The sequence below is a fragment of the Symsagittifera roscoffensis genome, chromosome 3, assembly GCF_963678635.1.
Source record: "Symsagittifera roscoffensis chromosome 3, txSymRosc1.1, whole genome shotgun sequence".
In the NCBI taxonomy this organism is placed as follows: domain Eukaryota; kingdom Metazoa; phylum Xenacoelomorpha; order Acoela; family Convolutidae; genus Symsagittifera; species Symsagittifera roscoffensis.
In genome coordinates this window covers 65,262,728-65,290,362 of record NC_087064.1, presented here as the reverse complement: position 1 = coordinate 65,290,362, position 27,635 = coordinate 65,262,728, and the positions used below count along the sequence as shown (strand labels likewise).

The following is a 27,635-nucleotide window of genomic DNA, read 5'->3' as shown; positions in this document are numbered from 1 at the left end:
GCTTTGCTTCACCTCTGTGTTACATTTGCGATGAGTTTGCTGTAGCAAATCGATGCGTAAATTTTTGGTTTACATTTTTGCGAAGCTAAACTTAGGCAAAATGCTTGATTGTTTTATCCGCTTTATTAAATTGTCTTGGTATGTCTTATTAGAAGCAGCTAGGAAAGTTGGCTTAGCCGTTTCGACGAATGGTTAAAACTCGAGACGCGGGTGGTTTGAATATCATTTTATTGCTTGACGTCTTTTTTGAACGATGTTTAACTTTATTGTTTTTGTCTGTTGGTTTTCTTCTTGGCTGTTAGAAAACAAAGTGTTTTCAGTTATGGTTGCCCAGTGAATAGTTTTTCGTATAAATACTTCCCTAATGACCATTTGATCATTGAGCGTCGGACAAAGAACGTTCCTTTTTCGCTCGACAGGAGTTTGGCTAAAAACACGCCGATTCTTTTCACGCACTAAGTCTTTTATATATTGGATGTTCGATCCACTGAGTAATCTTGTCACTTTATTTTTTGTAGATTTGAACTGTGAATCTATTATATATTTAAATGCGGGCATCACTATCTTGCCATGCAAGCTTTTTCAACGTATTATTTTGCATGTTTAAGCTATATCGTATATTGCAATGGTTTAGAATTTTTTTTCAATTTTCCAATTTGATTTTAGTGGTTATTTTACCGAGTTTAAATTAAACAGCCCAATATCGAATTAAGGGTTGCGAATTTGGCCTCCATTTTTGAATGCCCGAATCATTTTAGTTAACGAGATAAGACGATTTTTGTGATTTTTTCAATAATTTTCAGAAAGTTCAAATTATTTTTATTTTTTAAAAATCTGAATTTCTCAACCCTGTAGTTGGGCACTGTCAGAGTACTATCAATGATTGCGAATCTTGCCTCCAAATATGACTGCTCAAATCCTTGTAGTTTTCGAGATATGATGTTTTTTGTGATTTTTTCAAAATTTTCAGAAAGTTTCAATTAATGTTTCTCAGAGTTTGAGTTTCCCAACCTTGTAGTTGGGTGCTGTCAGAGTACTCTAAGGAGTTACAAATATTGGCTCCAAATATGACTGTTCAAATCCTTGTAGTTGTCGAGGTATGACGTTTTTTGTGATTTTTTCAAAAAAATTTCAGAAAACTTATATTAATTTATTTTCGCAAAATTTGAAATTCCCAACCCTGTAGTTGGGTTCTGTCAGAGTACTCTCAAAGAGTGCGAATCTTGCCTCCAAATATGACTCCTCAAAGCTTTGTCTTTTTTGAGATATGACGTTTTTTTTGATTTTTTCAAAATTTTCAGAAAGTTTTAATTAATTATTTTTCGAAATTTGAAATTCCCAACGCTATAGTTCGGTGTTGTCAGGGTACTCTAAAGAATTGCAAATATTGCCACATGCGACTGCTCAAATGCTTTGAGTTTCCGAGATGCGACGTCTTTTGACTTTTCAAAATTTCTCAAAAGAACTTCTCCACAAAGAAATTCAAAAAATTTGAAACTACGAGCTTGATGAAGATAGAACCTTATTGTCAGCGTACACCCAGGCGACTCAAATCTTGCCTCTTAATATGAATGCTCAAATCCGTTTAGTTTCCGAGATAAGACGTTTTTTCAATATTTTTTTTGGGAAACAAAATTTCGAGTTCCCAACCCTATAGTAGGGTGCTCTCAGGGACTCTCAGTGGTTGCAAATCTGGCCTCCAAATTTCACTAGAGGCCCATTAAGTTTTCGAGATGACGCTTTTAAAATGAAATTTACAAAAATTAAAAGTTCGATTAAAATGGAATTTAAAAAAAATTAAAAAGTTCGAAATTACCAACCCTGTAATTGGGTGCAGTCAGAGTACACTAAAAGTTTGCAGATGTTGTTTCCAATATATGCGGTTTTTCATGAGTTGTCGAAAAATTTCGAAGCACCGGACGTGCGTTAAACGCTAGTATACTTTAAATGCTCGACCTATGCCGTTTTGAGCCGCTCTGTCGATGGTTTTTGTTCCGACCATGAAAATCGGGATGATCTTTGTGTTCTGTTTTTTTTTCCACGCAAAACCAGGTGCCCTAAATAATCATCCAACTCGGTTGGGTGATATATCGATCGTTTTGAAGCCCTTTTAGTCGTGATTCGGCCATGAAATTTTAGTTTTGTTATAGTAAAATTGTTTTCAAAAGTTTTTCCGCGCTGTCTCGCGAATGAAATGAAATGAGTATGGTCGGAACATTCTGTGGTACTTGCACAGCAACCGGCTATCCTTGATTCTTTTCGTATGTATATTGAGGATATAGTTTCATGTGAATTATGAATGCCGAGGGTATCTGAAACTAGTGAAGTCAAAGCAGCAAAGGGTTAACAGGAAGGCAAACTCGATATTGAACGTCTAAAGTGTAATGGTCACGAAAAACGGAATGCAAAATTTACCCTTGATCCAGTTTTCTCAAATTGCTTTGTTATAATCAATAAGTGCCATTCATAAATTGTTCTGTAAATTCATTTTTTTTTTACATTTTTAACAGTAATTATTGTAGTGAAGACTTATATAGGTCTTAATGATTTTTGTTTGTTTTTTTTTCAGGAAAAAGTCTTTTTCGTTAACCAATTTTGTTAACTAAATTAAAGTTTTCACTCCTATTGTGGGGTCCTGTCAGGCAGCACTCAAGAGTTTCAAATCTGGCGTCCAAATATGACTGCTCAAATCATTTTGGTTATCGTGATATGGCGTTTTTTTATGATTTCGTTTTAAAAAAAAACCTACATATAAAAAGAATTAATCGAGCTTGCAATTCTCAACCTTATAGGGGCGTGCTGTCAGCGTACATTGTTACGAATGCTTGAATTTATGAATGCACTTAGGAATAATGCACTTTTTGAGTTCAATTGAAGTTCATCTGCTGAAAGTGACCTAAATAGCACTCTAAAAAAATATATGAACCTGGAAATGGCGCGAAAAAACGTGAACGATTTCTAATTTCGAAAGTGGAATTTATTTTTAAGATTTTTCCAGCGGAATAAAAACTTTACCTATTGATCCAGTTTTCTCAAGTTGGGTTCAAGGTATCAGAAAATCGCCAATTATAAATTGTTTTAGAAATTCAAAGAGCTTAAATGGCATCTATTTTTTTCTTTAAAACCTGAAAGTTTTTTTTTCAAGAAGTTCAGTGTTTTTTTTATGTTTACTTGCGTTCATTATTTTTTCCAATCTTCGATTGGCTATTTTTTTTTCTTCAAAATTTGGAATGTTTTCAAAAATCAAGTCAGTGTTTTTTCTGTTTTCCTTCGTTCATTGACTTTTTCCACGTGTCAGTTGGCTGTTTTTACACTATAAGTCGTTTTTTAAATGTCAATGAACAAATTGAAGATGCTTATATTGGCCGTGTTTTTTTTTGTTTTTTAGGGCGAAGTCTCAAAAGGTGTTCACTCTCAAATTTGCTCGATTTGACTTTTCGCTCTCAAAATAATAAAGGGGCAAAAGGCTGAAAAACGTAAATGACTTCTAGTTTCAAAGTCTTTTTTGCTTCGAAGTTTAAAGTGGAATACTAAATTATCTTTTGATCGAGTTTCGCAGATTGTGTTAGTTTAGAACCATGTATGAGTGATAATATTTTTTGATTAGAAACCATGATGATATATTTTTTCTTTGGTACTCCAAAGTTAGATTATTTGGATCTTGTTAACTATTCCCCCCCCCTATGGTACCTTGTAGCGAATCCCCCCCTATAAAGAAAGAATTGAACAGTTAAGCATATACAAATTTGGTACCTTGTAACGTATCTCCCCCCTATTGCAATAGGGGGGGGATTGTTAATCAAATCCGATTTTTTAAACAGGCGTTTTTTCCGGTCTCTTTGATTTCGTTGACATGTTTATATCTGTCTGCTGGCTATTTTTAGTGTTTGCAAATGTTAAGATGCAGGCTAGCGTACTCTCTGAATTGGAATGTTGTCCCAAAATGGAGCCTTTTTAAAATGTCCCCTTCTAGTTTTTCTATTTTTCTATCAATTCCATTCACTCTAGTATCGCAAGTGGTGCAAAGTTTCGCTGCGTCTCTGCGTTGAGGTTTGATATTGTAGTTGAACATTTAATGTTCCGTGCGAGTCCTAGGTTCAAGTCCGATTATTTTAATGATACTCTGGCATTTTCCCCGACAAATTGTGCCAAGTATGAAGGAACTATGGCCTTCGTGCATTTTTTCTTATCGCGATTTCAGGTAACTCCTAGAGCACAAATGTTACATCAGATTAAATATCTTTCATGCACAATTCGGATTTAGTTTGGAAACATCCGAGAAACATCGGTCGAAGAGATTTCGTTTTTGAGACTGATTTACAATGGAGATGACGATTTTTCTCCTTCATTATGGTTTAACATCGTTGCACCTCATGTAAGCCATAAGGTACCTAATTTCAGTTTTGGTTGCTCTTTAATTAATTTTTTCCGTAGTATATTTGCTTTTATGGTAGTTCAGAAAGCTAACCAATGACAGACTTTATATGTAAGTCAACTGCTGTCGTCACTTTTCTTTTAAGTTTAAAACAACTTAAGTTTTTAAGTTTAAGATTGGCTTTAAGTTTTGTCATAATTTTTTCTTGCTATTCGATCAAGTTTGCTTTTTGATTCTTTGATATTTTATATTTCTATTCAAATCTGTTGTCCAGATTGAAGTTCCTGACAGAGGCGGAGAGTTCTAATGTGAAGCCCAAGTTCTCCAAGAGATTTGCCTACTTGGCAGAGGTCAACCCAGTGAAACACGTGAAGAGAGAGTCCACTCATGCCACCACTTCTGCCACCAGCACCCTACAAACTGGTAACTTCTTTTTTTTATATGGAACAGAAAGCATCAAATTTGTCTCTATTTTTCATGCTTGCTCTCAGATTTTTAACTGCAGTGTGACGTCAGCAGAATTTTTTGACTTTATGGGAACTTCGTAATTCTAAGAGTAGTGAACATTCTGAAGATTCTGATATAGATCTTGGTGATTTTTTTTGTTTTCTTTTTCAGGAAAAGTCTTAAAATGCTATAATAACTACAGATGTCTAATAACTACAAGCGGCTGGTCACTAATTTGCTTAGGGGAAGAGCTATAGACTTAGGAAAAGTCACTTTTTTGATTTTTTTGCCTATTTTTTCGGAAATTATCGATTTCCTCAAAAACTACCCATCCAGATTTGGAATTAAGGGTTTAATCGATAGACCAGGTTGTAGGAAACTCCCATGCACAAGCGGCTGGTCCCTAATTTGCTTAGGAGAAGAGCTATAGACTTAGGAAAAGTCACTTTTTTGATTTTTTTGCCTATTTTTTCGGAAATTATCGATTTCCTCAAAAACTACCCATCCAGATTTGGAATTAAGGGTTTAATCGATAGACGAGCTTGTAGGAAACTCCCCCGCACAAATGGCTGGTCCCTAATTTGCTTAGGGGAAGAGCTATAGACTTAGGAAAAGTCACTTTTTTGATTTTTTTGCCTATTTTTTCGGAAATTATCGATTTCCTCAAAAACTACCCATCCAGATTTGGAATTAAGGGTTTAATCGATAGACCAGGTTGTAGGAAACTCCCCTGCCCAAGCGGCTGGTCCTTAATTTCTCTCGGGGAAGAGCTGTACACTTAGAAAAAGTTTTTTTAAAAGTTTTTTGGCATTGGAACAAAGATTCAATATACTTATTGTGTGTATTTTTTAGACAATGGAATCCGCTATGCTTACGTTTTCTCGCTTTTGCTTGGTGCTATTGGCTTTGTGTTGAGTTTTTTTGTATGGTTCGAAGAAGTCCAACGAGAAGTTGCACGAGTTACGCTAGTTCTCTTTAATCAGGTCGGTTTGTTCCAGAACGTTTTTGTGATGTCAGTTATAGTCAACATATTATAGTCATATTTGCAATGCTTGGACAAAAGCGTTACCAATGAATGCATAAGCTTCTCTTTCAATTTTTTGCGTAGAAAGGGCGCTATCGACTTGAGAAACCTGAAATTTTAAAACAATTTTAAAATAATCAATATTAAAATAATCAAACAGGTCTCTCCAGCTTTCAGCTGGGCCCCTAGTCTTAAAATGCTCTAATAACTACAGATGTGCATTCATACATGTTGATGCATTTATGAATTCACTTAGGTATATATGCACTTATTGAAATCAATTGAAATTCATCTGCTGAAAGTTATGTAAATTCCTGTTTGATTTATTAAACAGGTATTATGAAAACGTTTTTTTTTTCAGATGAGATCTGTTTTTTTTTTTTTTTTTTTTTTTTTAGACGCTTTTTCGAAAAATTCGCTTTCCCAAAAAACTACCCGTCAGATTCTCATAAAAGTGGTACCAATGGATTCAGTAGCGTTTCACCTGCCTGCCTGCATGAAATTTAGGGCAATTTTTACCCTACCCCACCCCCTACGGTCTTAGAAAAGCTTCACAACTCGGTACTTTTTTCACTTTTTGCCCATTTTTTCGGAAATTTTCGATTTCCTCAAAAACTACCCGTCCAGATTTGGGATTAAGGGTTTAATCGATAGACCAGGTTGTAGGAAACTCCCATGCACAAGCGGCTGGTCCCTTATTTGCTTAGGGGAAGAGCTATAGACTTAGGAAAAGTCACTTTTTTGATTTTTTTGCCTATTTTTTCGGAAATTATCGATTTCCTCAAAAACTACCCATCCAGATTTGGAATTAAGGGTTTAATCGATAGACCAGGTTGTAGGAAACTCCCCCGCACAAGCGGCTGGTCCTTAACTTGCCTAGGGGAAGAGCTATAGACTTAGGAAAAGTCACTTTTTTGGCCTTTTTTCAAATCTTTCCGATTTCCTCAAAAACTACCCGTCCAGATTTGGGATTAAGGGTTTAATCGATAGACTAGGTTGTAGGAACCCCCCATGCACAAGCGGCTGGTCCCTAATTTGCTCAGGAGAAGAGCTATAGACTTAGGAAAAGTCACTTTTTTGATTTTTTTGCCTATTTTTTCGGAAATTATCGATTTCCTCAAAAACTACCCATCCAGATTTGGAATTAAGGGTTTAATCGATAGACCAGGTTGTAGGAAACTCCCCCGCATAAGCGGCTGGTGCTTAACTTGCCTAGGGGAAGAGCTATAGACTTAGGAAAAGTCACTTTTTTGACTTTTTTGGCCTTTTTTCAAATCTTTCCGATTTCCTCAAAAACTACCCGTCCAGATTTGGGATTAAGGGTTTAATCGATAGACCAGGTTGTAGGAACCCCCTACACAAACGGCTCGTCCCTAATTTGTCTAGGGGAAGAGCTATACACTTAAAAATAGTCAATTTTTCGGTTTTTAGGCCATTTTTTCAAACTTTTTCGATTTCTTCAAAAACTACCCATCCAGATTTGGGATTAAGGGTTTAATCGATAGACCAGGTTGTAGGAAACTCCCATGCACAAGCGGCTGGTCCCTTATTTGCTTAGGGGAAGAGCTATAGACTTAGGAAAAGTCACTTTTTTGATTTTTTTGCCTTTTTTTTCGGAAATTATCGATTTCCTCAAAAACTACCCATCCAGATTTGGAATTAAGGGTTTAATCGATAGACGAGCTTGTAGGAAACTCCCCCGCACAAATGGCTGGTCCCTAATTTGCTTAGGGGAAGAGCTATAGACTTAGGAAAAGTCACTTTTTTGATTTTTTTGCCTATTTTTTCGGAAATTATCGATTTCCTCAAAAACTACCCATCCAGATTTGGAATTAAGGGTTTAATCGATAGACCAGGTTGTAGGAAACTCCCCTGCCCAAGCGGCTGGTCCTTAATTTCTCTCGGGGAAGAGCTGTACACTTAGGAAAAGTTTTTTTAAAAGTTTTTTGGCATTGGAACAAAGATTCAATATACTTATTGTGTGTATTTTTTAGACAATGGAATCCGCTATGCTTACGTTTTCTCGCTTTTGCTTGGTGCTATTGGCTTTGTGTTGAGTTTTTTGTATGGTTCGAAGAAGTCCAACGAGAAGTTGCACGAGTTACGCTAGTTCTCTTTAATCAGGTCGGTTTGTTCCAGAACGTTTTTGTGATGTCAGTTATAGTCAACATATTATAGTCATATTTGCAATGCTTGGACAAAATTTAATTAGTCAATTGTCTAATGAAAACTGTTACAATTCATTTGCTGCCAATTCTTATTTATCTCGTGTTGTTCCACAATTGACAGACTATCAATGTCGCGGGTCTTCACTATCACTTTGGCCGTATTATACCTTCTTGGTTTGTATCAAAAAGTTTCATCCACAGCTTCAGAGAAATGTACGACTACTCCTATAGACTTTTTAACATTTCTGTTGCTCAAAGAAAGTGGCCTTTTCTTACATGAATCTACCCTGCATGTACTGCCAAACAATGTACGTTTCACTTCAGATCACCCTCAGTTCTCGACTCATTGCATGCAACTGAAAAAAAGAGCTTCTGTTGTTATTCTTCATGGTCGTCGATTATACGATTTGAAAATCATGAGCGATGATGCAGATGACAACACCGATGATGATGTGCTATCTATCACAGAAAAACGTTCAATTGTAGCGCAGTTTTGTCTTGGCACATGTAAACCTTGGCGTAACATTGATGACCTGTCTGCATCTTCAACTACATGGTATAACGCGTATTTGGCATACATGTCTTCTACAAATCACACTCTTCCTTTGGCTAATCGAATTCTTACCCACAGTCAAGAATATTATATTGGCAAAGAAGAAGGTAAACATGAACAGGCCGAAAACCGAGGCCTAATTCAAGAGGACAGCAATCCTAATGTAGATGAAGAAAACAACAATATTAAAATAATCAAACAGGTCTCTCCAGCTTTCAGCTGGGCCCCTAGTGGTACTCTCCAAATACGAACGTGGAAATGGCGCAAAAAAACGTGATCGACTTCTAGTTTCGGAAGTGAAGTTTAATTTTTAGATTTTCAGCGGAATAAAAAATTTACGTGTTGATCCAGTTTTCTCAAGTTGGGTTAATGTTATCCCAAAAAATGCCAATCATAAATCGTTCTAGAAATCAAAGATCTTAAAGGGCATCTATTTTTTCTTTGAAATCGAAACTTTCAATTAAGTCAGTGTTTTTTTTATGTTTACTTGCGTTCATTACTCTTTTCCTGCATACTTGCGTTCATTACTCTTTTCCAACTGTCTGTTGGCTATGTTATAGTTTTTTGACGTTATTTTGATAAGTCACGTTGAGTTCAGACTGGGAATGGCGCTATGTTGAAAACTTGTCTATGCTATATAGTTACCTTAACTTCAACTGTGAAAGCGAACAGGGAGATTCGTAGAAAATTTAGAGGGAGCTGAATTGTCCACAATCTTCAAAATTTCGAACCCCCCCCCCACCACCCCCTTTGGAATACTTAATTCATTTTCGGCCGATCTTTCTAAAATTTTTCGAAACTTTCAAAAAGTGCCCAAATTTCATTTTTTGATTTTTTTGAAATTTGCTTGTTTTGAAATTTGTAAATTTGCATTTTTTTTAAAATTAGTTCACGTTTTTTGAAAATTGTTCGTCGTCCCGCCCACATCCTGTATAAAATTCCTAGATCCGCCTGTGTTACAGATGTCTTTCTCAATTGCCTGATGTTATCTAGGGGATTAATGACAGGTCGCACGGTTAATTTCATTGGAGATGTTATGAACATATTCCTAGTTCTATCCAACCGTCTTGTCACGTACTATACCTTTCTGCCTCATTAAATGTAGCTGCAGCCATTGAAATGTCAACTGAGCAAAAATTCCCGCTCTAATCGAGTTGAACGGGTCACAAATAAGGTGATTAGTTGAGCTAACATTGATTTTCACTTTTCAGAGGGAGAACTTGCCCCCGAGCGCATTGATTTGAGCCGGCTAGCTGGACTTGATTTGGCATCTCTCAAAGCCTCCTCTTCAAACCAGAACAACAGAAATGTCAGTTTCAACTCGAGAGGATCAAAAAACAGGGAAGTGGATCGGGATAACAAAGCACTTTTGGCGTACTTGAAGAGGCAGAATTTGGGCACTAGCCGGGGGTTTGAAAGTGCCAATCAGTGGGATCCTTTGTCACTTACGGCTCTTGAGGAATACACTCCTATTGGGAGGGGAGGGGGAGCGAATCAAGGACCAGGCAGCAAAATCAATTACTTGGACTCATTTCGCATTCAGGCGTCTCAAATTGGAGCCCCTCGTAGCTAGGGAACAAATTTTAATCTCGCAACCTTTCGCGTCAAGTAGTATTTGACTGGAATTAATCTCTGCTAACCATTATTTGCTAATCGCTGTTTCAATTGATTAAAAGAGCGATAATTGATTACAAATTATGATTATGAGTGTAAAGATTAATTAAATTTACTTATTATTGCTCAACTGAAATATATATCGAATGATGTTAGTTCTGAAGTTAAAGGGAATTAGATACGTTTTATTGGTTGTTTATACTTTGTCATTGAGAGTTTAGACGTTTGCTGACCATCTGAAGTGGATAGAAGTTGGATTTGGTTATATTAAAGTATTCATACCAGTGTCCAGCGAATTGTTTAATGAAGTAGGTGCCAATTTCTGGTTTCTTTTCTCTTTTCCAACACGTGGATTAAAGTGTTGATGTTTAGCGTTTATTGCCCATTTTACTATCAGGCGATAATCAACGGGCTGACTTTGTCTGGTAAAGGTGTTTGGAATTAGTTTCGGATGGTCTTGATTAGATTGAGTTTAACGACGTCAACTGTTTTTAGTTGCTCTTTCTCGGCACACCTGGTTAGAGCAACCTGATTGGTCAATTTTCTTAAGCTAGAAGACTGAAACTAATTTTAAACATGTGCAGTCAATGTTTTTGACAATCACCTTTAAGCCGCCTCCACTCAATTGTCGAGAATAAACTTTCTCTTTTTCAAACCAAAAATCCTCTTTCAAATACTCAATTTTATTATTATTCCTTAACACCAATCAATTTGCTAATTCTCCAATTACTTGTCTTGCAATGATCCCGAAAATGCTTCATTTAGCAATTGTTGCAACTTTTTTGTGTGTATTGAGCGTGCAATCAACCACGCCTTGTTACAACGAGAAGAATGAGCCCATTTTTTGCAATCCAGAATTCGCGAACATCGTTCAGAACTACCGATCGAGTTTATTCGCAAACAGTACATGTGGATCAGCTCTGAAAGAAGAAAAAGTATGTCCAGTATTTTTCTCTGTGAATACAGTCGGAGCTCTGGACTCTCCAACGCCTCCATACAACAAAGCAGAGTGTGAGCTCTGTGATTCCCGAAGTGTAGTCGACGACCGCCAGCATCCCGTGGAACATATAACCAAGTCCACTTACTTCGGATCCGGAAACCAACTTTGCTGGATGTCACAACCAGGAGAGTCAAAGCCTGTTATGGTTGAAATTGATTTTGGAAAACTGATGGATGCTTTGTACATAGTGCTTCGTTTCTGCAACGAACCAGCGACTGATATTACAATTCTGAAGACGAGTGACTTCGGAGCTACGTGGTACCCGATACACTTCATAAACGAAAACTGCCTGTCTGCGAAAGGTATAGACCCGGATGCGGATGTGATCCGAAATGAACCTTCATGCGGACCTCTGCAAAAGCAACAGAGTCAACTGTTGGGACTCTACAGCGCGGCGCACAATCAGAGGAATTATGACGATTCTGAGTTGCAAAGTCGTAAACTGGCGACAGGGTTCCGAGTTCTGTTCAATGGGTACGCACCTGAAACTTCAGTCGATCAAGCGTACCAGTTTTACTCCCTCGCCAGTATGGAAGTGGGCGGACAATGTCAATGCAACGGGCACGCGAATCTTTGCGACAGCGATGGAACTAAAACAAGATGTGAGTGTCAGCATAATACATACGGAAACGATTGTGAATCATGTCACCCGTTTTACCAGGACCTCCCATGGCGTGCAGCAATTCCTAACGAGGGCTTCGAGTGCAAGAAGTGCTCGTGCAGTGGCCACTCGGACGAATGCTATTTTGACCAAGATGTTTTCGACCGCAGTGGAGGCGTGAGCGGGGGAGTCTGTTTGAATTGCAAGCACAACACCAAGGGAAGGTTCTGTCACCAGTGCGCTGAAGGGTTCTATAGGACTCCGAATACCCCAATTGACAGTCCAGATGCATGCTCACCCTGTGATTGTCACCCCGCTGGAAGTTCTTACATCGACAGATGCGATCCGATTACAGGAAATTGTATGTGTAAACAAAACGTGAGAGGACGAAACTGCGCGACGTGCGAAGATGGGTACAGGATCTCGGACGATAACGACATGCCTTGTGTGAAAAATACTTACCGGCCGAAACCGGAACAGGAGATCCACCCACCCTTCAGTCCCCCGATCTGGAAACCAGCGGAACCCGCAGAAGCTGGGATGCTTGCAGACAGTCCTCAAGAGTGTTTGTCCGAGAAGAATAAAGTGCTGAAGTATGACGCGTTTTGCAAGTATGATGTCGTAATCAAAGTGTCGGTCGGGGATATTGCAGAGAAAACAAGCAACGGAGGGAGCTACATGTTTGAGTTGAATGTCCTGGATCACATGTACAGTACCTTCGGAGGCCAAAGGTTACCGCCTACGATTCTAGTGAGTGTTCCTACTGAGCTCGTTTCGTCATGTATCTCCTTCCACGACAAGAATCACAATTATTACGTGTTCGCGGGTGATTGGCTGAAACTTATGAGCAAGGAGTCCATGGTGTATCCACTTACTGGCAGTGATATCGTGTTGAAAGCGAAGGGCAGTCTGGACAATAAAGTGAAAAGATTCAGAACTAGGAAGTTGAAGGGGAAGAAATGCAAGTAATCTGAAGTCGAACTTCCTCGCCACTATTTGAAGAATTCAATCAATTTCAATGGAATCACAATTTTGTATTTTGTCTAAAATTAGTCCCAAAGAGTAGAGAAAAGTAGAAGTACTAAATATGAGAGAAAATAATGACTGAAAGCAGTTGTACTGATGGTCGCAATAACTAAAAAAAGACTTTCAAAGTGACTGCCTCAATTTAAGATTTTGAACTAGATTGAAAATTGGTTTCTAGTTTTGTTTGCTGTTTTATACATTTCGATAAAAACGAAGAATGCTGTTTTTAAGTTATTCTATTTTTGAAAAATTTGACTACAATGCTGGAAGTTAGTGTTTAACTAGTTGCAAGTGCTGATTACTGGAGTTATTTAAGTTCTTTTTCAATAATAAAGAGCAGATTACGAAAAATATGGTTTTTTGAAAATTCGAAATGCTGAATTCTTGCATATACAAAACAGTACTTCAGAATATTCCGATACAAAACCTTCCAACGCGTCAAAAAATGGCCGGTCGCTGTGCAAGTAGCAAAGATTGTTACGATCTCAACGATTGAAATAAAGAAATTCAAAATCTGAGAAAAATTGACGAAATTTTTGACTTTTCCTTTTTTCGCCAAATTGTTTTTTTTACAGCAGAGAGTAATTAAAAACGGCTAACTTAGTACAAAAATAGAGGTCGTAATAGCTAAACTAAAGTTGAATTTGCATAAAATTTGAATAGATAGTTCAGTTTCAATTGTATTTTTGTGTAATTCAACCTGAAAGCGGAAAAATCTAGACCAGTTTTTCTCGACTCTGAATTTTGTTCGAATCTGAATCACGAGCGAAATGGCTTTTATATGAAACCACAACAAACTACCTGTCAGTTTTGTTTGAGATGGTCGAAATTATGCGAAAAATGAACACAGGCTAATCCATAGTTCCTATGATGATGTTTAGTGGTCAGTCAGACCAAAAAGAAAATTTCTTTATTCAACTGCTTACAAAAATAATAAAAAAAAATTTTTGTCGTTTTTTTTCTGTATGGTGGATAAACAGATCTGAACGAAAAAAGTGAATTTAGGCATATATGACAGTCATAGTAAAAAAACCAATCGGAATACAGTTTTTGAAGAAAATTGACTAAAAACAATTAAAGTTTTGAAATTTTTTTCAAAATTTGTTGGTTGCAGAAATTTTTAAAATTTTTAATCTTTGGCGCTAAAAATGGCGCTTAAAAACTCCAAAAATTGTTTGTTTTAGTACCTCTAAGTTTTTATGGCCTAATGTAAGCTTAAATAAGCTATTGTAAGCCTACACGCTCACATCATATTGTTACACGCTCACATCATATTAGTGCGAAATTAGACCAAAAAATGTTAAAATTTCAAACCGGAGTTTTTGGAGTTTTTTAATGTCGTTGGAATCACGATTGAAAGGGCTTTATTATAAAATATCATTCGACCCATTCTGATAAATTTTTGTGGCACTTAATTTTGAGTGGAGAACAAAAAGAAAAAAAACTAGAAGTTCTTGCCCATTTTTCAAATGGTCGGAACAATAAATACAAAAATTGAAAGCTGATGAAAAGGACAGACGAAAGGGCACACAGAGTGCTCACTGTACGTACTCATTTAGTACTACATTTAGTAGTGCAAATAGTGCATTGCATAAACTTATGAATAAATTATGAATTTGATCCAAATCAAGTGCCTCAAACTTTTTTAACATGATATTGTTTTTTTAACGGAAATGAAATAATCAATTGGTCCCTGATATTCGTCTTTAGAACTGGTGTTCTTTAGTTACTAGGCTGTTGGCATAATTTGTATAACATACCGCAGAAGATCTTTATCATATCCTTAATTGCGCAATTGAAACTCATTTTGGCAACAAAGATTGAAATTTTGGCAAATCTGAAAACAAGTAATCAACGATACAAAACGGGCACCTCCTGTAAGGGTCGGAGAAGGCTTTTTTTCTGAAAAATTAGAAAAAAAACGGTTTTTTCTGCTGTTATCCCAAAACTTTTTAAAAAAATTTCCATTCATAAGTTTTTATGCATGTAACGCTTATGACGGAAATTGAGTTGAATAATTAGGTAATTATAATGTATTGAAATTTAAAGTTGAAGTAAAATGAGATAGGTGGAGAACTGTTTTTTGAAATTTAATCAATGAACTTTTACTCATCGTAGTAATTTAGTCTTAAAACCAACAAAAAGCAGATATTTCAATCTCAACATTCGAGAACATTTTATTTTCGTTGAAATTCGAAATATACGACTACTCGGGAAATCGGTTTGTTTTTAGAGAGTGAGTATCGAGAATCGCCTGTAAGCTTTATTTAAGCAGTTAACGGACTATTCATGCATCTAGGATTATGAACGGCCAATCCAGTGTTTTTTTTGTTAGCGCTTTTTGAATACGTAGTTTTACGATCCAACTTACTCTCATGGATGTCCAACTGTTTTTTTTTCCACTATTTCGGTAGGTTTTTTCTTCGTCCACCGTTTTTACACTCAAATTATAAGAATTTTAGCCATTTTTGAGAATGACTTTTAGTTTACTAAGGAATAATTTACGTATATTTACTGTATATTTTATTGACCGATTTGGTATGCAGTTTTGTGTATAAAAAGACAGAAACTAAAGATTGAATACCTTTCGTAAATTTGAGAAATTCTTGCACGTTTTAGCTAAGCACTCGGCCAAATTGAGCGATTAATATCTGACACTTCAGGTGCAAATAATATCAGCTAAAGGGCTCTTCACAAGTTATGATAATTGAACCTTTAATTACTAAATTGGCTTTTAACTCTTCAAGAAAATTCACGTGAGTAGAAAGTTATTTTCAGCGTCGCTTGTGGTTAATGACAGAACTTAGCATTCATTCAATGGTTGTGAAAGAAAAGTATTTTTGATATAAAAATGGCAACTTCGCTAGAATTTAAAACCAAAGAGACTAATATGCAAGTGGCTACATCAAAGTTGATTTTCGATTTTCGGGGTACTTTAAACAAATGATTTGATAGTCACGGTAAATTCTTTTGATGTTTGTTTTAACCTTGCTCCTTGACCGAGAAAACATTTAGCATCAAATGCAGTGAATAATTTGCAAAAAATTGTTAATTCAAACGAAACTTCGGCTTTTTTCAAATTTTTTATTGTTTTACAAACATTGGCATGCTGAATAATTTGGCCATGACAAACATTTTAGGTGTTCTTACATAACATTGTAAAACCCCTTGTTACACCATAGATGTGATGCTTCTGTGAGGTGGGGTGGGGGGTAATTCTTATTAACGTACAATGAGACATGAGGGAGGGAAATGGTACTAGTTTATTTGTTGGGGCCTTCAACAGAAGTAGTTTACATGTAGGGTAGGGTTCTGAGAACAGGGTTCGGCTGTAAGTTAGGGCTCTAAGGATAGGCAAGGGGGGGGGGAAGAGGAGGAGGAGAAAGAGCCTACCGTTCTGGTGGCTAGGAGATGTGACGGCTCTTTTTCGCCCTCCTGCTAAATTTTACTAGTGAAATGTTGTTCACATCATCCGAATTTTACAAAAATTGCCATGCGAACTAATAAGGCCATGACAAACATATTTGGTCTTCATGTTTAACATTGTAAACCCCCTCGTTACACCATAAAAAAGATGCGAGGTAGGGGGGGGGGGGTGGGGGTGTCGGACATCAAGCCGATGTGACCCTTCAGGAAACATGAAGATAGAGGGCTCTTGGCTCTTTTTCCTCCCCCCCCCCTGTTCACATTGTCCGATGGTACTAAATATTTCACACGTGCAAAATGCAACTAATAATATCTGTTCTCCGTTCTCCAGTGAAAGGATACGAGGCAAAGCATGCAGACACTTTCGAGTAGTGCATACTATGCGCACAACTAGTGCGTATTTTTCAGAAATAAGTTCGTCCTCTTTTAAAGCCAGTGGTTGAAAAATGAAATGATGTTGTGTATAAGATCTACCAAATATTGCTCAGACAAAAGTCTTGCTTTTTGCACATACCACGTATAGTCAAGTTTCAACTAACTTCTGGTTGAGCGGTGCAATTCAATACACGCATTAATGTTTTTTCAACTCGAGCATGCTTTTTTAGTTAACTAGTGCAATCTTGCGGAAACGCGCGCTCGTTTTGTTGCCTGCGCTCGAAACTATGTACTAGAAGCTCGATGTAGCTTTAATCAAAATACTAGCTCACTAAACTGCTCGTATCAGGGTGAAGCGCTGACTGTTCCGACAGCCTTTTTATGACTATAAAAATGTTTTTGTTTATTAAAAAAGGGAATGTTCAAAAATAGAATAAAAACTCACCCGCTTCCCCCGAACGCTATGTGAACTAGAACGTAATGCATTTAGAATCTAAAATGTCAAATAGCTTGCCCCAGTTCTATTTGGAATTGTTTTTGAGCAGGGGTTTATCGCCGCTTTTTTGTTCATGGTACGAAACATGTGGTGCGTTAACTATGTTTTTTTTCGCAATTTTCAAGCCCTATAGTTAAACGAAAAACTGACACAAGTGAAGTCTTAACCCTTGCATAGAACATGTGGCGCGTTAACTATGCCATTTTCGCAATTTTCAAACCCCATAATTTAACAAAAAGTTGACACAGGTGAAGTCTTAACCCTTGCACGAAACATGTGGCGCGTTAACTATGCCCTTTTCGCAATTTTCAAACCCCATAATTTAACAAAAAGTTGACACAGGTGAAGTCTTAACCCTTGCACGAAACATGTGGCGCGTTAACTATGCCCTTTTCCCAATTTTCAAACCCTATAATTTAACAAAATATTGACAGGTGAAGTCTTTTCCCTTTCACGAAACATGTGACGCGTTAACTATGCCTTTTTCGCAATTTTGAAGCCCTATAGTTTTACAAAAAATTGACTTAGTTGAAGTCTGTACCCCTTTTTGAAAACAGCAAAACTAAAATCGCAAGCGTTATTTAACTGGAATATAAATTTTTTTTCGTTAACTTGCTGTGTAGAATCACTTTATTTTGGACCATTTTGAATTCAAACTTTTAAGCGTTCACGGCCCATTTAGCCTGGAGGTAACGAATACGCCGGGGACGGAAAAGGTCCTGGATTCGAATTTGGCCAGGGCTTTTTTTTCAAACCAAATATTCTGTTTCAATTAAAATTGCCGGCCAATTATAATTATTTTATTTGTCTGCTGATCTTTTGTCGGCTTAGGTGCCAAATCTTTGAATAATTTTTTTTTGCTTTTAGCCGCGCTCAATTTTCTCATTGTTGCTTTTAGTGTTTGATTTACTCTTGCATTTTATCATGATACTTGCCTTGACCATGTTTTTTCTGTTATGTTTTTTTTTTCGTTAAAATTTTCTTCGTCTCAAGTTATTTCATCCCTTTTTTACCGGCTTAATGACTTAATTTCCGGTTAAGAGAAAAACATTTTGGCTCCAAGTGAAACACAATTTTTACACTCCCCTTCGCACTTTTTAAGTTGGTTGCATTCTTACCACTCGGTTTGTTGAAATTTAATTTTCATGTTTTTTGATATTAATAGGTTTTAGCTTGTTTTCATAACGGCTGAGTATCCTGTTTTGTGTCGTTTGATGCTCGGAAAAATTTAAACGCGCCTGCAAGTGTTATGAGGGGAAGGCGGACGTAGAAATTTAAAGTTTCAAATTTAAAAAAAAAATCGGTTAGAAGAGTTTCTCCTTAGGTAAATTCGGCTTTGTTACCGCTTGGTTAATTTTGTTTCCATGCTGAGTTTGCATTCTATTCCTTGGGCATGTTATTTTCACAACTATCTTCCTTCATTTTGATAGATCATCATTGCTGATTTAAATTAACGACTCAACGAAAAACATTGGAAACTTCAAACGCGTTAATTGGGTTAGGATTAAAAAGAAAATGAAGAAAACAAAAGTTGCTTTGAACTTCACCAGAGTTATAACGGTGCAATTTATTTTACGGACCCAAAATTTTACGCCAACAAATGTTAATTTTGGTATTTTTGAAATTATCAACAATTACGCTATAACTACCAATTTAATTGCTGACAAGATTTATGTAGAAAGAAGCCTCTCACACATCTCAACAATGTTTAAAAAGGTGAAGTCTCTAAAATTTTAGGCAAAATAAATTGCACCGGAATAATTCTGGTGAAATTCTTTGCCAGTTTGTGCTCTTCTCTTTGTCGTATCAAAACTCAATTTGAGAGAAACTCGATCGAAGTTTCCAACGTTCGTTTTGTCCAGTTAATTAATAGCAGCACTGTAGTTGTTTCGCAAATGGTGTAAAGCTCAGTGGGCTACTAAACTTTGTGCCCGAACCGCTTCTTTAGAACTCTAATGTTTTATTAGATAATATGTTAATTTGAAGTCTACTCAGCTAGGCTACAAATGCTGCAGAATTTTGAGTTCACAGTCTGAATGCCATAGTGAGCTGTTTTAATTTAGTTTTGAAGTTTTTTTTTTCATTTTTTTTAGGGTGATGAACGTAGTCCAGACTCTTATATAAGATATAAGTGTTGATGAGTTTTTCCATTTTTTTTTCAGGAAAAGTCTTTTTTTTTCAGGTGCAAATCAAAACTTTCATAAGAGCTTGAAGGGCATCCATTTTTTCTTCCAAATTCATGTTTTTTTTTCTGTTTACTTCCGTTCATTGACTATTTTCCAACTGTCTGTTGGCTATGTGTTTGCAATGTGAAGCTCCACGCAGAAGTTGGTACCAATTGTATTAGGAGCCACCGAAGCCCAACTAAAGGACCCTCAGCGTACTCTTTGGCTAGCTTAGGAGATAATAGGTTCTATCAGTTAGATCTTATAATTCAGCAAGACCGAAATAGTTTTTTAAGAGTCATGAACATTGCGAATACTCTTATATAGGTCTTGGTGAGTTTTTTGTTTGTTTGTTTTTCAAAAAAGTCTTAAAATTTATTCGCGTTCAATTTTGTTTTCTTTACAAATTCAAAGGGAGACGAATACCTTTATCGAACAGCGAAAGTGTAAAGGTCACAAAAAACATGATCGGAAATTGAATTTTATTGTCAAATTTCCCAGCGAAACAAAAGTTTTAGCCATTGATCCAGTTTTGTCAAATTTAATCAGAAAGGTTTCAATCATAACTTGTTTTAGAATTTAGAAGAGCTTTAAGGCCGTTTTTTTCTGTTTACTTGCGTTCATTGACTCTTTTTCAGCTACAGCTTCTAATCTGTTCATAATCGATCTCTTTTCAGAATATTATGTTCAAGATGGAGTTTTTGTGTTTGTGAATCACTAGCTAATAGCATGAATGTGTGCAATTTACTCGAGAAGAGGAGGCGCTCGGGGTCCTGTATGAAAAAGAAATTTCTGTCTCAGAAGTCAGTCAGCCTTTGGCACCACTTTTCTCTCAGAGATTGCCGATTGGCTGAATTTTGCACCAATCACATCTTTCTTGGTACCGTTTTATGACACAATTCTGAAGAAAATTAACTAAATAATTTGGGTCTTTTTACTTATTCCGCCCCAAATAACTTAACTTCGCATCAGTAATGGTTTCACGCCTCGTTCAAACTAAATTTCAAACTAAATTTTGTTTAAAAATCGTCAAACTAAACTTTTAACCTGTAGGGCGACAATTCGTAACAAGCGACAATTCCTAACAGGCGACAATTCGTAACAAGGCATTGGCAAGTAGAATACGCTTGCTCCGCTGCGCTTTCATCCGGAACGAGAGGAATACTGCGCGTGAATCAGTGGTGCCAGCTTAATCTACTGTTACGAATTGTCGCCTCACTTTTTAACCAATCAATTTCTGCTCTCATAATTTGAAATTTAAGATTTTGAGCTGAATAAGTGAAAAGTACCAATACTTCTAATTTAGGCCATGATCTTGAGTAGAGCCACGGATCTCTATAAGGAGGAAAAAATCGTATTTTAGTCCTTTCTCTTGAGGGATAATGGTCTGAAATTTAATCAATGTCGGTGAACTTGGTCGCTTAAAAATGATTAAGAATTATCTGCAAGTTATGACAAATGAGGCGAGAAAATTAGCAATGTTATGTAAATATCTCGACTAATTTAGTTAATAGTTAAGTAAAACCAGGTTGAGTGATTCAGTTTTCCCATTACTCTGTAAATAAAATACACCTGAGCTAATTGGTGTGAATGCTAGGAAAAAATTCTAATGGTATGCTTTGAGGAATATGATCTGAAGCTATCAATATCACCCAATGTTTTCGTACATGTTTTCTAATGGTACAATAATTTCTTTGCGTATTTAAACGAAAAAGTTGTTTTAAAGGCCCGTTATTTTTCTTTTCGCATTTTGCTTAAGTGGTGTTTGCCTCCATGGTCAATCAGATGGACTAAACGGCTGTCGATTATCTCAAAATGAGTATCAAAAAAGATCTCGAATTTTTCCTAGTGTTAATGTGAAATTTATATGCGACGGGCAGTTTTAACAACTTATGTCTCATTTTAACTGATTTCAATGATAAAATTGATAACGTTTCGAAACCCGGTCTAAATTGTTCAAGAAAAGTCCCAAGAAACAAAAATACCAATGGAGTCATAAAACCGTACTGACAACAACAGGTTTCACTGCTAACGGAAACTTTTTGGTCTCCTACACTGTGGACGCAGTACAAAATGAAATTGTGGACTCCTACACCTATAAAATCCATTGGTGGTCAATTTGCCGAAGTCCCAAAAGCAGACGACTATCGCTGAAGACAATCAAGTCCAGCCCGCTTTTCGAAGGCCGGCACCTTTCGCTGAAAGTGATTATTTGGATCTATCATTGGCCTAATGATGAATCGAAACTAATTGTACACGGAATTGACAAAATGTGCAGCTTCAATCTTCAATTTGCCATGACTTCTTCCTCGGGTGTATCCGATTTCGAATATCAATCGATGATTAATGTGTTCCCGAATCCGCAAACTGCGAGTTCTAGTTACATCAAAAATAATAATCAGGATGGCAAAGCTTGTAATAGTCACGATTGGTCCGTGTATTTAGACATTCCAACTCAAAGCTCCTTTAAGCTTCCCAACTTTTACCGAGATTTGACGATCATCAACAACGCTTTAATTTACACAAATGGATTTACAGTGAAGTTTGTTGAGTTCATTTTTGATGGCAAATCATCTCAAAATAAAAATTCCTCAGCTAATGTCAAAAGCTCTTCAGAAAAACTGTCTCTTGAAAGCGAGAAAACAATGAATTTTGATTGTGTTGAGATTAATTCAGCCCAGTTTCTCTCTCAAAATGGTGTAGCGTGTAATTGTAGTTTTGCACAAGGAGATAAATTGGAGAGTACACTTTTGTCGGAACATGTGAGTTATTCGGATGACCGAATTGGAAGTTGTGAGAACAATCCGGTAAGTTTGATGAACTCGGAGACGTCTGAAAAGAGACATTATTAGTCTGCTGTCGATCTCCCGGGGTGGGTTCATTTAGGATGATTTTTGGTTTCAATCAATTGATAAATGATACACTGGAAACAATTTATTATACAAGCGAAGCGTAGTGTATTATTACGAGGAATTTTTTTGTAACTTTAGTCGCAAATAAAAGTGCTCATTTCAATTTAATCATTTTCAAACATAAACCATTTATTGGTATATGTTGCTGCTTTATTTTTGGCTAGTGTTAGGTCCTGTTTGAAATAAACATGGATTATGTAATGTATGGGATTTGTTGTTTTTTTGCGACGCTTTTGATTTTTTTTCACAGAAATGTCACAGAAGCTGATATGGACTTCGAACCAAATTCGTTTTTGATTTTTTAACGTTTTTGTTTTTTAATTTCGTCACTATTCTCGAAAACTCTTAACTAAATCTGATATTAAGAGTTCAATCTAAAAAATCAGGGTGCAGAAATATTCAATCTAAAAAACCAGGGAATAGAGCAGAGGCTATTCACATGATTTAATAGAGAACGTTTATAGATGCAGGAAAAGTCAAGTTTTTGAATTTTCGATCGATTTTGGAATCTTTTTCACTTTTTTCAAAAATTAACTTGTCAAATCTGAGATAAAGACTTCAATTGAAAGAGCAAGAAGAAGTTTTTTCCTTTAATTAAGCGGTTATTACCCTACTTAAGCAGGGAAACTCCAGGGCTTAGCGTAAAGTCCCTTTTCTGAAATTTTGAAGTTTACGTATCTCGGTGTCACTACAATATATGATTACGCTTGCGATAAGCTAGCGTTATCAAACTGGAATATAGACTTTTTTGGGTAAACAGCTAGTTTAACAGAATCACTTAAGTGTCTCCGGCACACTTAGTTTTCTGGAGGTAACGAGTAAGCCTGGACGCCCCCGGGTATCGAAACTGTTTTTTTTTTCAAACTGGAAAAAGTGCGTTTCAAAAACAATTGGCTGCTGATGATTGTCTGTTGATGTTTTGTCGGCTTAGTTGCCTTTTTTATAAATTTTTTTGAGTTCTTTTTTCTAATCATAGTTGATTTTAGTTTTCCGATTTCTCTCTGTTTGTGCTGTTTGTATTTTAACTAAACCTGACCTGGTATATATATATATATATATATATATATATATATATATATATATATATATATATAATATATTTTCTTTTAAAAACTGTTTTCTACCGATATGATTCCGGCTTATTTTTATCGGATTGGTGACGTAATTTTGAAACATTTCATTGGAAACTCATTTTTATGCTCACTTCTGGATTGCACAAAATGCTAAAATTCCTAATAGAATTGTAGTTCAATTTTGCCATGCTAACAAATTTTTTATTGTTTTAAAAAAATTTTTCGGATTGATTGGTTTCGGCCTATATTATATTGGCTTCTTGGCCTCATATTGCATCTTTCAATGAGCCAAAAAAGTTCTGTGTGTGCGTGACTGTGTTTTGTGGTTGAGGGGGCTTTATATCTCTTTATTCTTAAATTTTTATTATTTTTTTTCGGCTGTTTTTATCATTTTTTTTGTGCTTAACAGATTTCGGCCTATTTTGTATTGGCATAGTAGGCTCATAATGTTGTTTGACGAGCAAATAAAGTGTTTTGAGGGTGAGGTGGACTTATTAATTTTTCAGAAGTTTGAAGTCTTGTTGATTTTTTTCGACTTCTGTCAAGGTTTCTTGTGACGAGGTATTTTCGGCTTCGTAACCGCTGGGTACATTATCTTCTTATACTTATTACAATTTTTTTCGTCTTGACTTGTTTTTGTTTCAAAACTAGCTTTATTCATTCAACTGATCTTGTTTTTTTTTTATCTTTTCGACTTTTTAAAACTTTTTTCTTGTTTTGAATCGCAAGTGGTGCGAAGCTCAGCTTCGCCTCTGTGTTAAAAGTATTAGAACAGGTAATTACAGCGTTATCTGGGCGGTTAGTTTACTTCCAAGCAATCTTGGCGCAGATGCGAGTACCTGAGACTCCTAATCAACAGGTCGGATATTCAAATCCGGAACACTTAATTAGTTTAAGTTTTTGGTCAAATTCTTGCTGCAGATCACTGGTAATTTGAGAGAAAGTGTAGCTGCTTTATTGGTGGCTAGTGTTAGTAAAATCACAAGGGGTCGTGGAGCAGATGTGAGAACGTGATACTCCTAGCCTTAACAATTTTTTTTTCAAAGTGTGTTTTTAATCTTTTCCGTATTTCACTTTATTTTGCCTGTTTTTAGCTCTTTTTTTTTGCATTTTCCTCGCTTTTGTTTGCGAAGCACAGCTTCGAGTCTGTGTTATGATAGTTTTTATTTATTTTTATTTCAACAAACGTTCCAGCATATTTGCACTTTAAATACCGTTTTTTCTCAGGTTTTGTTCAATTAGCAGCTGGTTGTATTTATAGCAGCTTCTTTTCTGTATGTTTTTACTCCGATCATTGAAATTGAGGTGGAATTTGGTATTCGGTGTGTTTTTTTTTAGCTTTTCGTTTCCAACGCAACATCACGTACCACAACTGAGTCGCGTGATATATTCAAAGCTTAAAAAATTCAATAGGAGCAGACAAATTTTGAAACGTTTTCTTAGTTTGGAGAAAAACCCGTGTTTGATTCCTTTTTCAAGTCGAATTTCGAGCGAGGTCTCATAGAAGAAGGTTTTTCATTTAAGTAATTAGAAGCAAATTACTCAAGGTGTCTGAATATATTTTTTTAAGTTTATTTTGTGAAGATAACTGTTGTCGATTATGCCGTAAGCTATAACGTTCTCCGCGTGCGTACAGTTCTCTCATTACATCATGCACAAAACACGACACAAAATTGAAGAAAGTAATTGAAAAATAAGTTTTCTGATGAATACATTATGTCGAACAACCTTTGCCACCGGTTATCATTCTTTGTTGTTTGTTTTCGTTCATGCAGATTGTTTATTTTCGCTTATGCGATTTGGCTTAGTCGCTTCATATTGCGTCGTTTAGAGAGTAGAAATACTGTTGTTTCTCAAGCTTTGTGAAAAAGCTACGATTCATATCTGTCGAAATGCAGCTTTTTTTCATTATCTCTTAGAGTTTTATCGTTTCGTCATCGAAACCAGAACCGGGTGCTTTACCCGCGGTTTGATAACCTGAAGAGGCGTCTTTAAAACATCTAGACCGTTACTCGAATAATCAATGAGGTATATCTTGGAGCCAACAATAGTCAATGGTAAATTCGAAAACAATTGAGAAGCCTGTTTGTTTTGATTGTTTTTGAGGTACATGAAGTTTTCTTTGGAAACCATTAGAGGTCGTATCGCAAAGTATTAGTACAGCAGTTTTTGAGCACCAAAGCATTTGCGTAGCAAGTTAATTGGATTGTCTTGAGATTAAGTCCGCTGATCGTAAAAGTTGCTTTAAATTCCACCAGAAATTCAACAGTAAAATTGATTAAGTCAATATTGGGCTGCAATCCGATTTGAAAAAATGTTTTTTTTTTTTGATAATTTTGTTGATTTTGAATCTCAAATTTAGAGTAAATGGCATTTTTTGAGATAATGTTGTTAATTTTAAGTAGCTATCGAATGCAATGGTTAAAATTTGAGCGAGATCTTTTTCTATACTAGGTATATTTAGGTTTATAACTAGCAATTATTATCAAATCGGAACATCGACTTTTTTCAGGTTAACAACTTGTTGCATATAAAATCATCTAGCATTAGCAACAGATCTATTTTGGGCTTTTTGAAGTTACAATCTATTCGAAATTTGGCCTTTTTGTTGTTTGTTCCTTGTTTTTAAAATGTTATCGATTTCACTTTTTATTGCGTGGGTTCAAGGGCTTGTTTAAAAAAATGTTGTTACTGTTTTTGCGGAGGTTAATATTTTTGAGTAGCAAAACTTCATAGTTCAAATTGCTTTATGGTTATTTTGTTGAACTATCGTCTGCCGGATTTTTTTTCGGCTTAGGTGGAGCTCAATATTTTTTCCATTCACATTTTTCCACTTGAATTAAAGGCGGCAGCCTCATTGCAGATGGTCGTGGTTCAAAGCTCTGCTTCGCTTCGCTTCTTTTGGTTTATTGGTGTGTCTTTTTTCATGAAGCGTCTTGAAGTATTGCTGGGAAAATTGGTTGCTTAAGCCGCAAAAAATTTACGAATGTTCCAGAAAAAAATGTTATTATTACTCCAGGTAAACCAGTTTCCGAAGCCTCCTTAATCGTTTCCTTGTCCTTAAAATTAAAAAAAAAAATCGATTATTTCAGCAAAAGTTTTCGTTGTTTTCAGCCTTCGTCTCTCTTTTCAGCTTGTTTAAGTGGGGTAAGAATTTTCTGTGATTCATTTTGAAAAAAAAGACAAGCGCAGAACAACGTTTTTGGCTTTTTTCGGAAGATTTTGACCAAAAACTTGCGCGTGCTTCCCCTTCAAATATAGTATCCTTTAGTATTGTAAAAAAAATTCAGAGTGGTTAGTCATAACTGAATGTCTTGAAATAGTACCAAAGGGGGATCGAATCCTTGAAGGGTGCGGAGAGGCGTCCGCACCCCTTAAATCTGGTTTCTTACACAGCAACTACTTATTTTTGTTTTGCTCAGTGATTTATGGAAGGGGCCCAAGTATCAAACTTGAAGCTTTTTCTGGAGTCACGAGTTCCAAAATAATGACAGGCTTCATTATTGATGGTTGGGCTCTTTTTTCTTTTCCCCCCACCTCGCACGAGCTTCAACGAGGAAAAAGAGCCTTGCCATGGCCTTATTAGTACGTATGCCAATTTTCATAACAATCGAATAATGTGAACAAACTTTTCATTTATAATTAATTAATAATCGTAGTTCCTGCGAATCGCAGAGGAGCTATCAGTAGGCCTTAACAGTCCTGTCGAGGATAGTCCGTTTGTATTATTTCCCCACATTCTAGACTGTGTTTTTTTGTTGAGGGATGCTCTTTTTTTGCGACTCAAGGCCGTTTTTGTGCGTCTAGAACTTTCACGTGGTACCACTTTTGCAGCCTAATTTGGTCAGGTTGTGGTAGACCTGGAGCTAGAGGTCAAGTGAGAGCTCGTCCTCACACACTATCATTGCCATGGCATGGGATCGATTACACGATCTGACGATTCTAAAGTGAACGCCTTACCACTATGCTAAGTGCCCCTTATAAAGTTTTGCAAGTGGGGAGAAAAGGAAAAAGAGCCGATGGTTGTGAAGTGCAAGCAACGTGATGACATGACCTTAATAAATGCATTATGTCACTAATTGGAGCAACTTGCCAAATTCCAACCGCAAGTCAATTGCATTTAGTGAAAGTTCAGTGTGATAACAGTTCCATTTTCACAATTTGTTTCTCGCATGTTAAGTAGCCAAGACAGGGTGGCCGAGTGGTTAAGGCGTTGGACTGCTAATCCAATACGGTCTCCGTGCGTGGGTTCGAATCCCATCTCTGTCGTAAACAGTTTTTAACGAACAACGAAATACAATTTTTGGAGACCTTTTTCTGTCGGATTCAATGAAATTTTGTAATTACTACGTCTGAGTTTGGTTTCGTTTTAAACACAGT

General features: G+C 36.3%; 3 protein-coding genes and 1 non-coding gene across 5 annotated transcripts in view; all 4 read left to right on the top strand.

Annotated features, from left to right (window-relative positions):
• Positions 1-10,140, top strand: part of LOC134842000 (uncharacterized) — a 43,712-nt gene extending 33,572 nt beyond the window's left edge. The window contains exons 11-12 of the mRNA XM_063858137.1: positions 4,650-4,798; positions 9,779-10,140. Coding sequence (XP_063714207.1) covers positions 4,650-4,798; positions 9,779-10,140 — 511 coding nt within the window. The remainder of the gene's footprint in view (positions 1-4,649; positions 4,799-9,778) is intronic.
• A 765-nt stretch (positions 10,141-10,905) lies between these two features.
• On the top strand, positions 10,906-12,815 carry LOC134841999 (netrin-3-like). The gene has a single exon (XM_063858135.1). It carries the CDS (start codon positions 10,922-10,924, stop codon positions 12,749-12,751), a length of 1,830 nt encoding a protein of 609 aa, XP_063714205.1. The 5' UTR covers positions 10,906-10,921; the 3' UTR covers positions 12,752-12,815.
• A 7,184-nt stretch (positions 12,816-19,999) lies between these two features.
• Positions 20,000-27,635, top strand: part of LOC134842257 (uncharacterized) — a 43,517-nt gene continuing 35,881 nt past the window's right edge. For both annotated transcript variants that reach the window (XR_010162487.1, XM_063858521.1), the window contains exons 1-2: positions 20,000-20,150; positions 21,290-22,077. Coding sequence is in view for 1 of the 2 variants with exons in the window: in XM_063858521.1 (XP_063714591.1) it covers positions 20,000-20,150; positions 21,290-22,077 (939 nt within the window). In the remaining variant the exon portion in view is untranslated. The remainder of the gene's footprint in view (positions 20,151-21,289; positions 22,078-27,635) is intronic.
• Trnas-gcu (transfer RNA serine (anticodon GCU)) lies at positions 27,443-27,524 on the top strand. The gene has a single exon. It is a non-coding gene; the product is annotated as a tRNA-Ser (tRNA).

Bases quoted from the DNA above. Each gene is read 5' to 3' on its own strand.
- LOC134841999 (XM_063858135.1), top strand. From the start codon at position 10,922: ATGATCCCGAAAATGCTTCATTTAGCAATTGTTGCAACTTTTTTGTGT.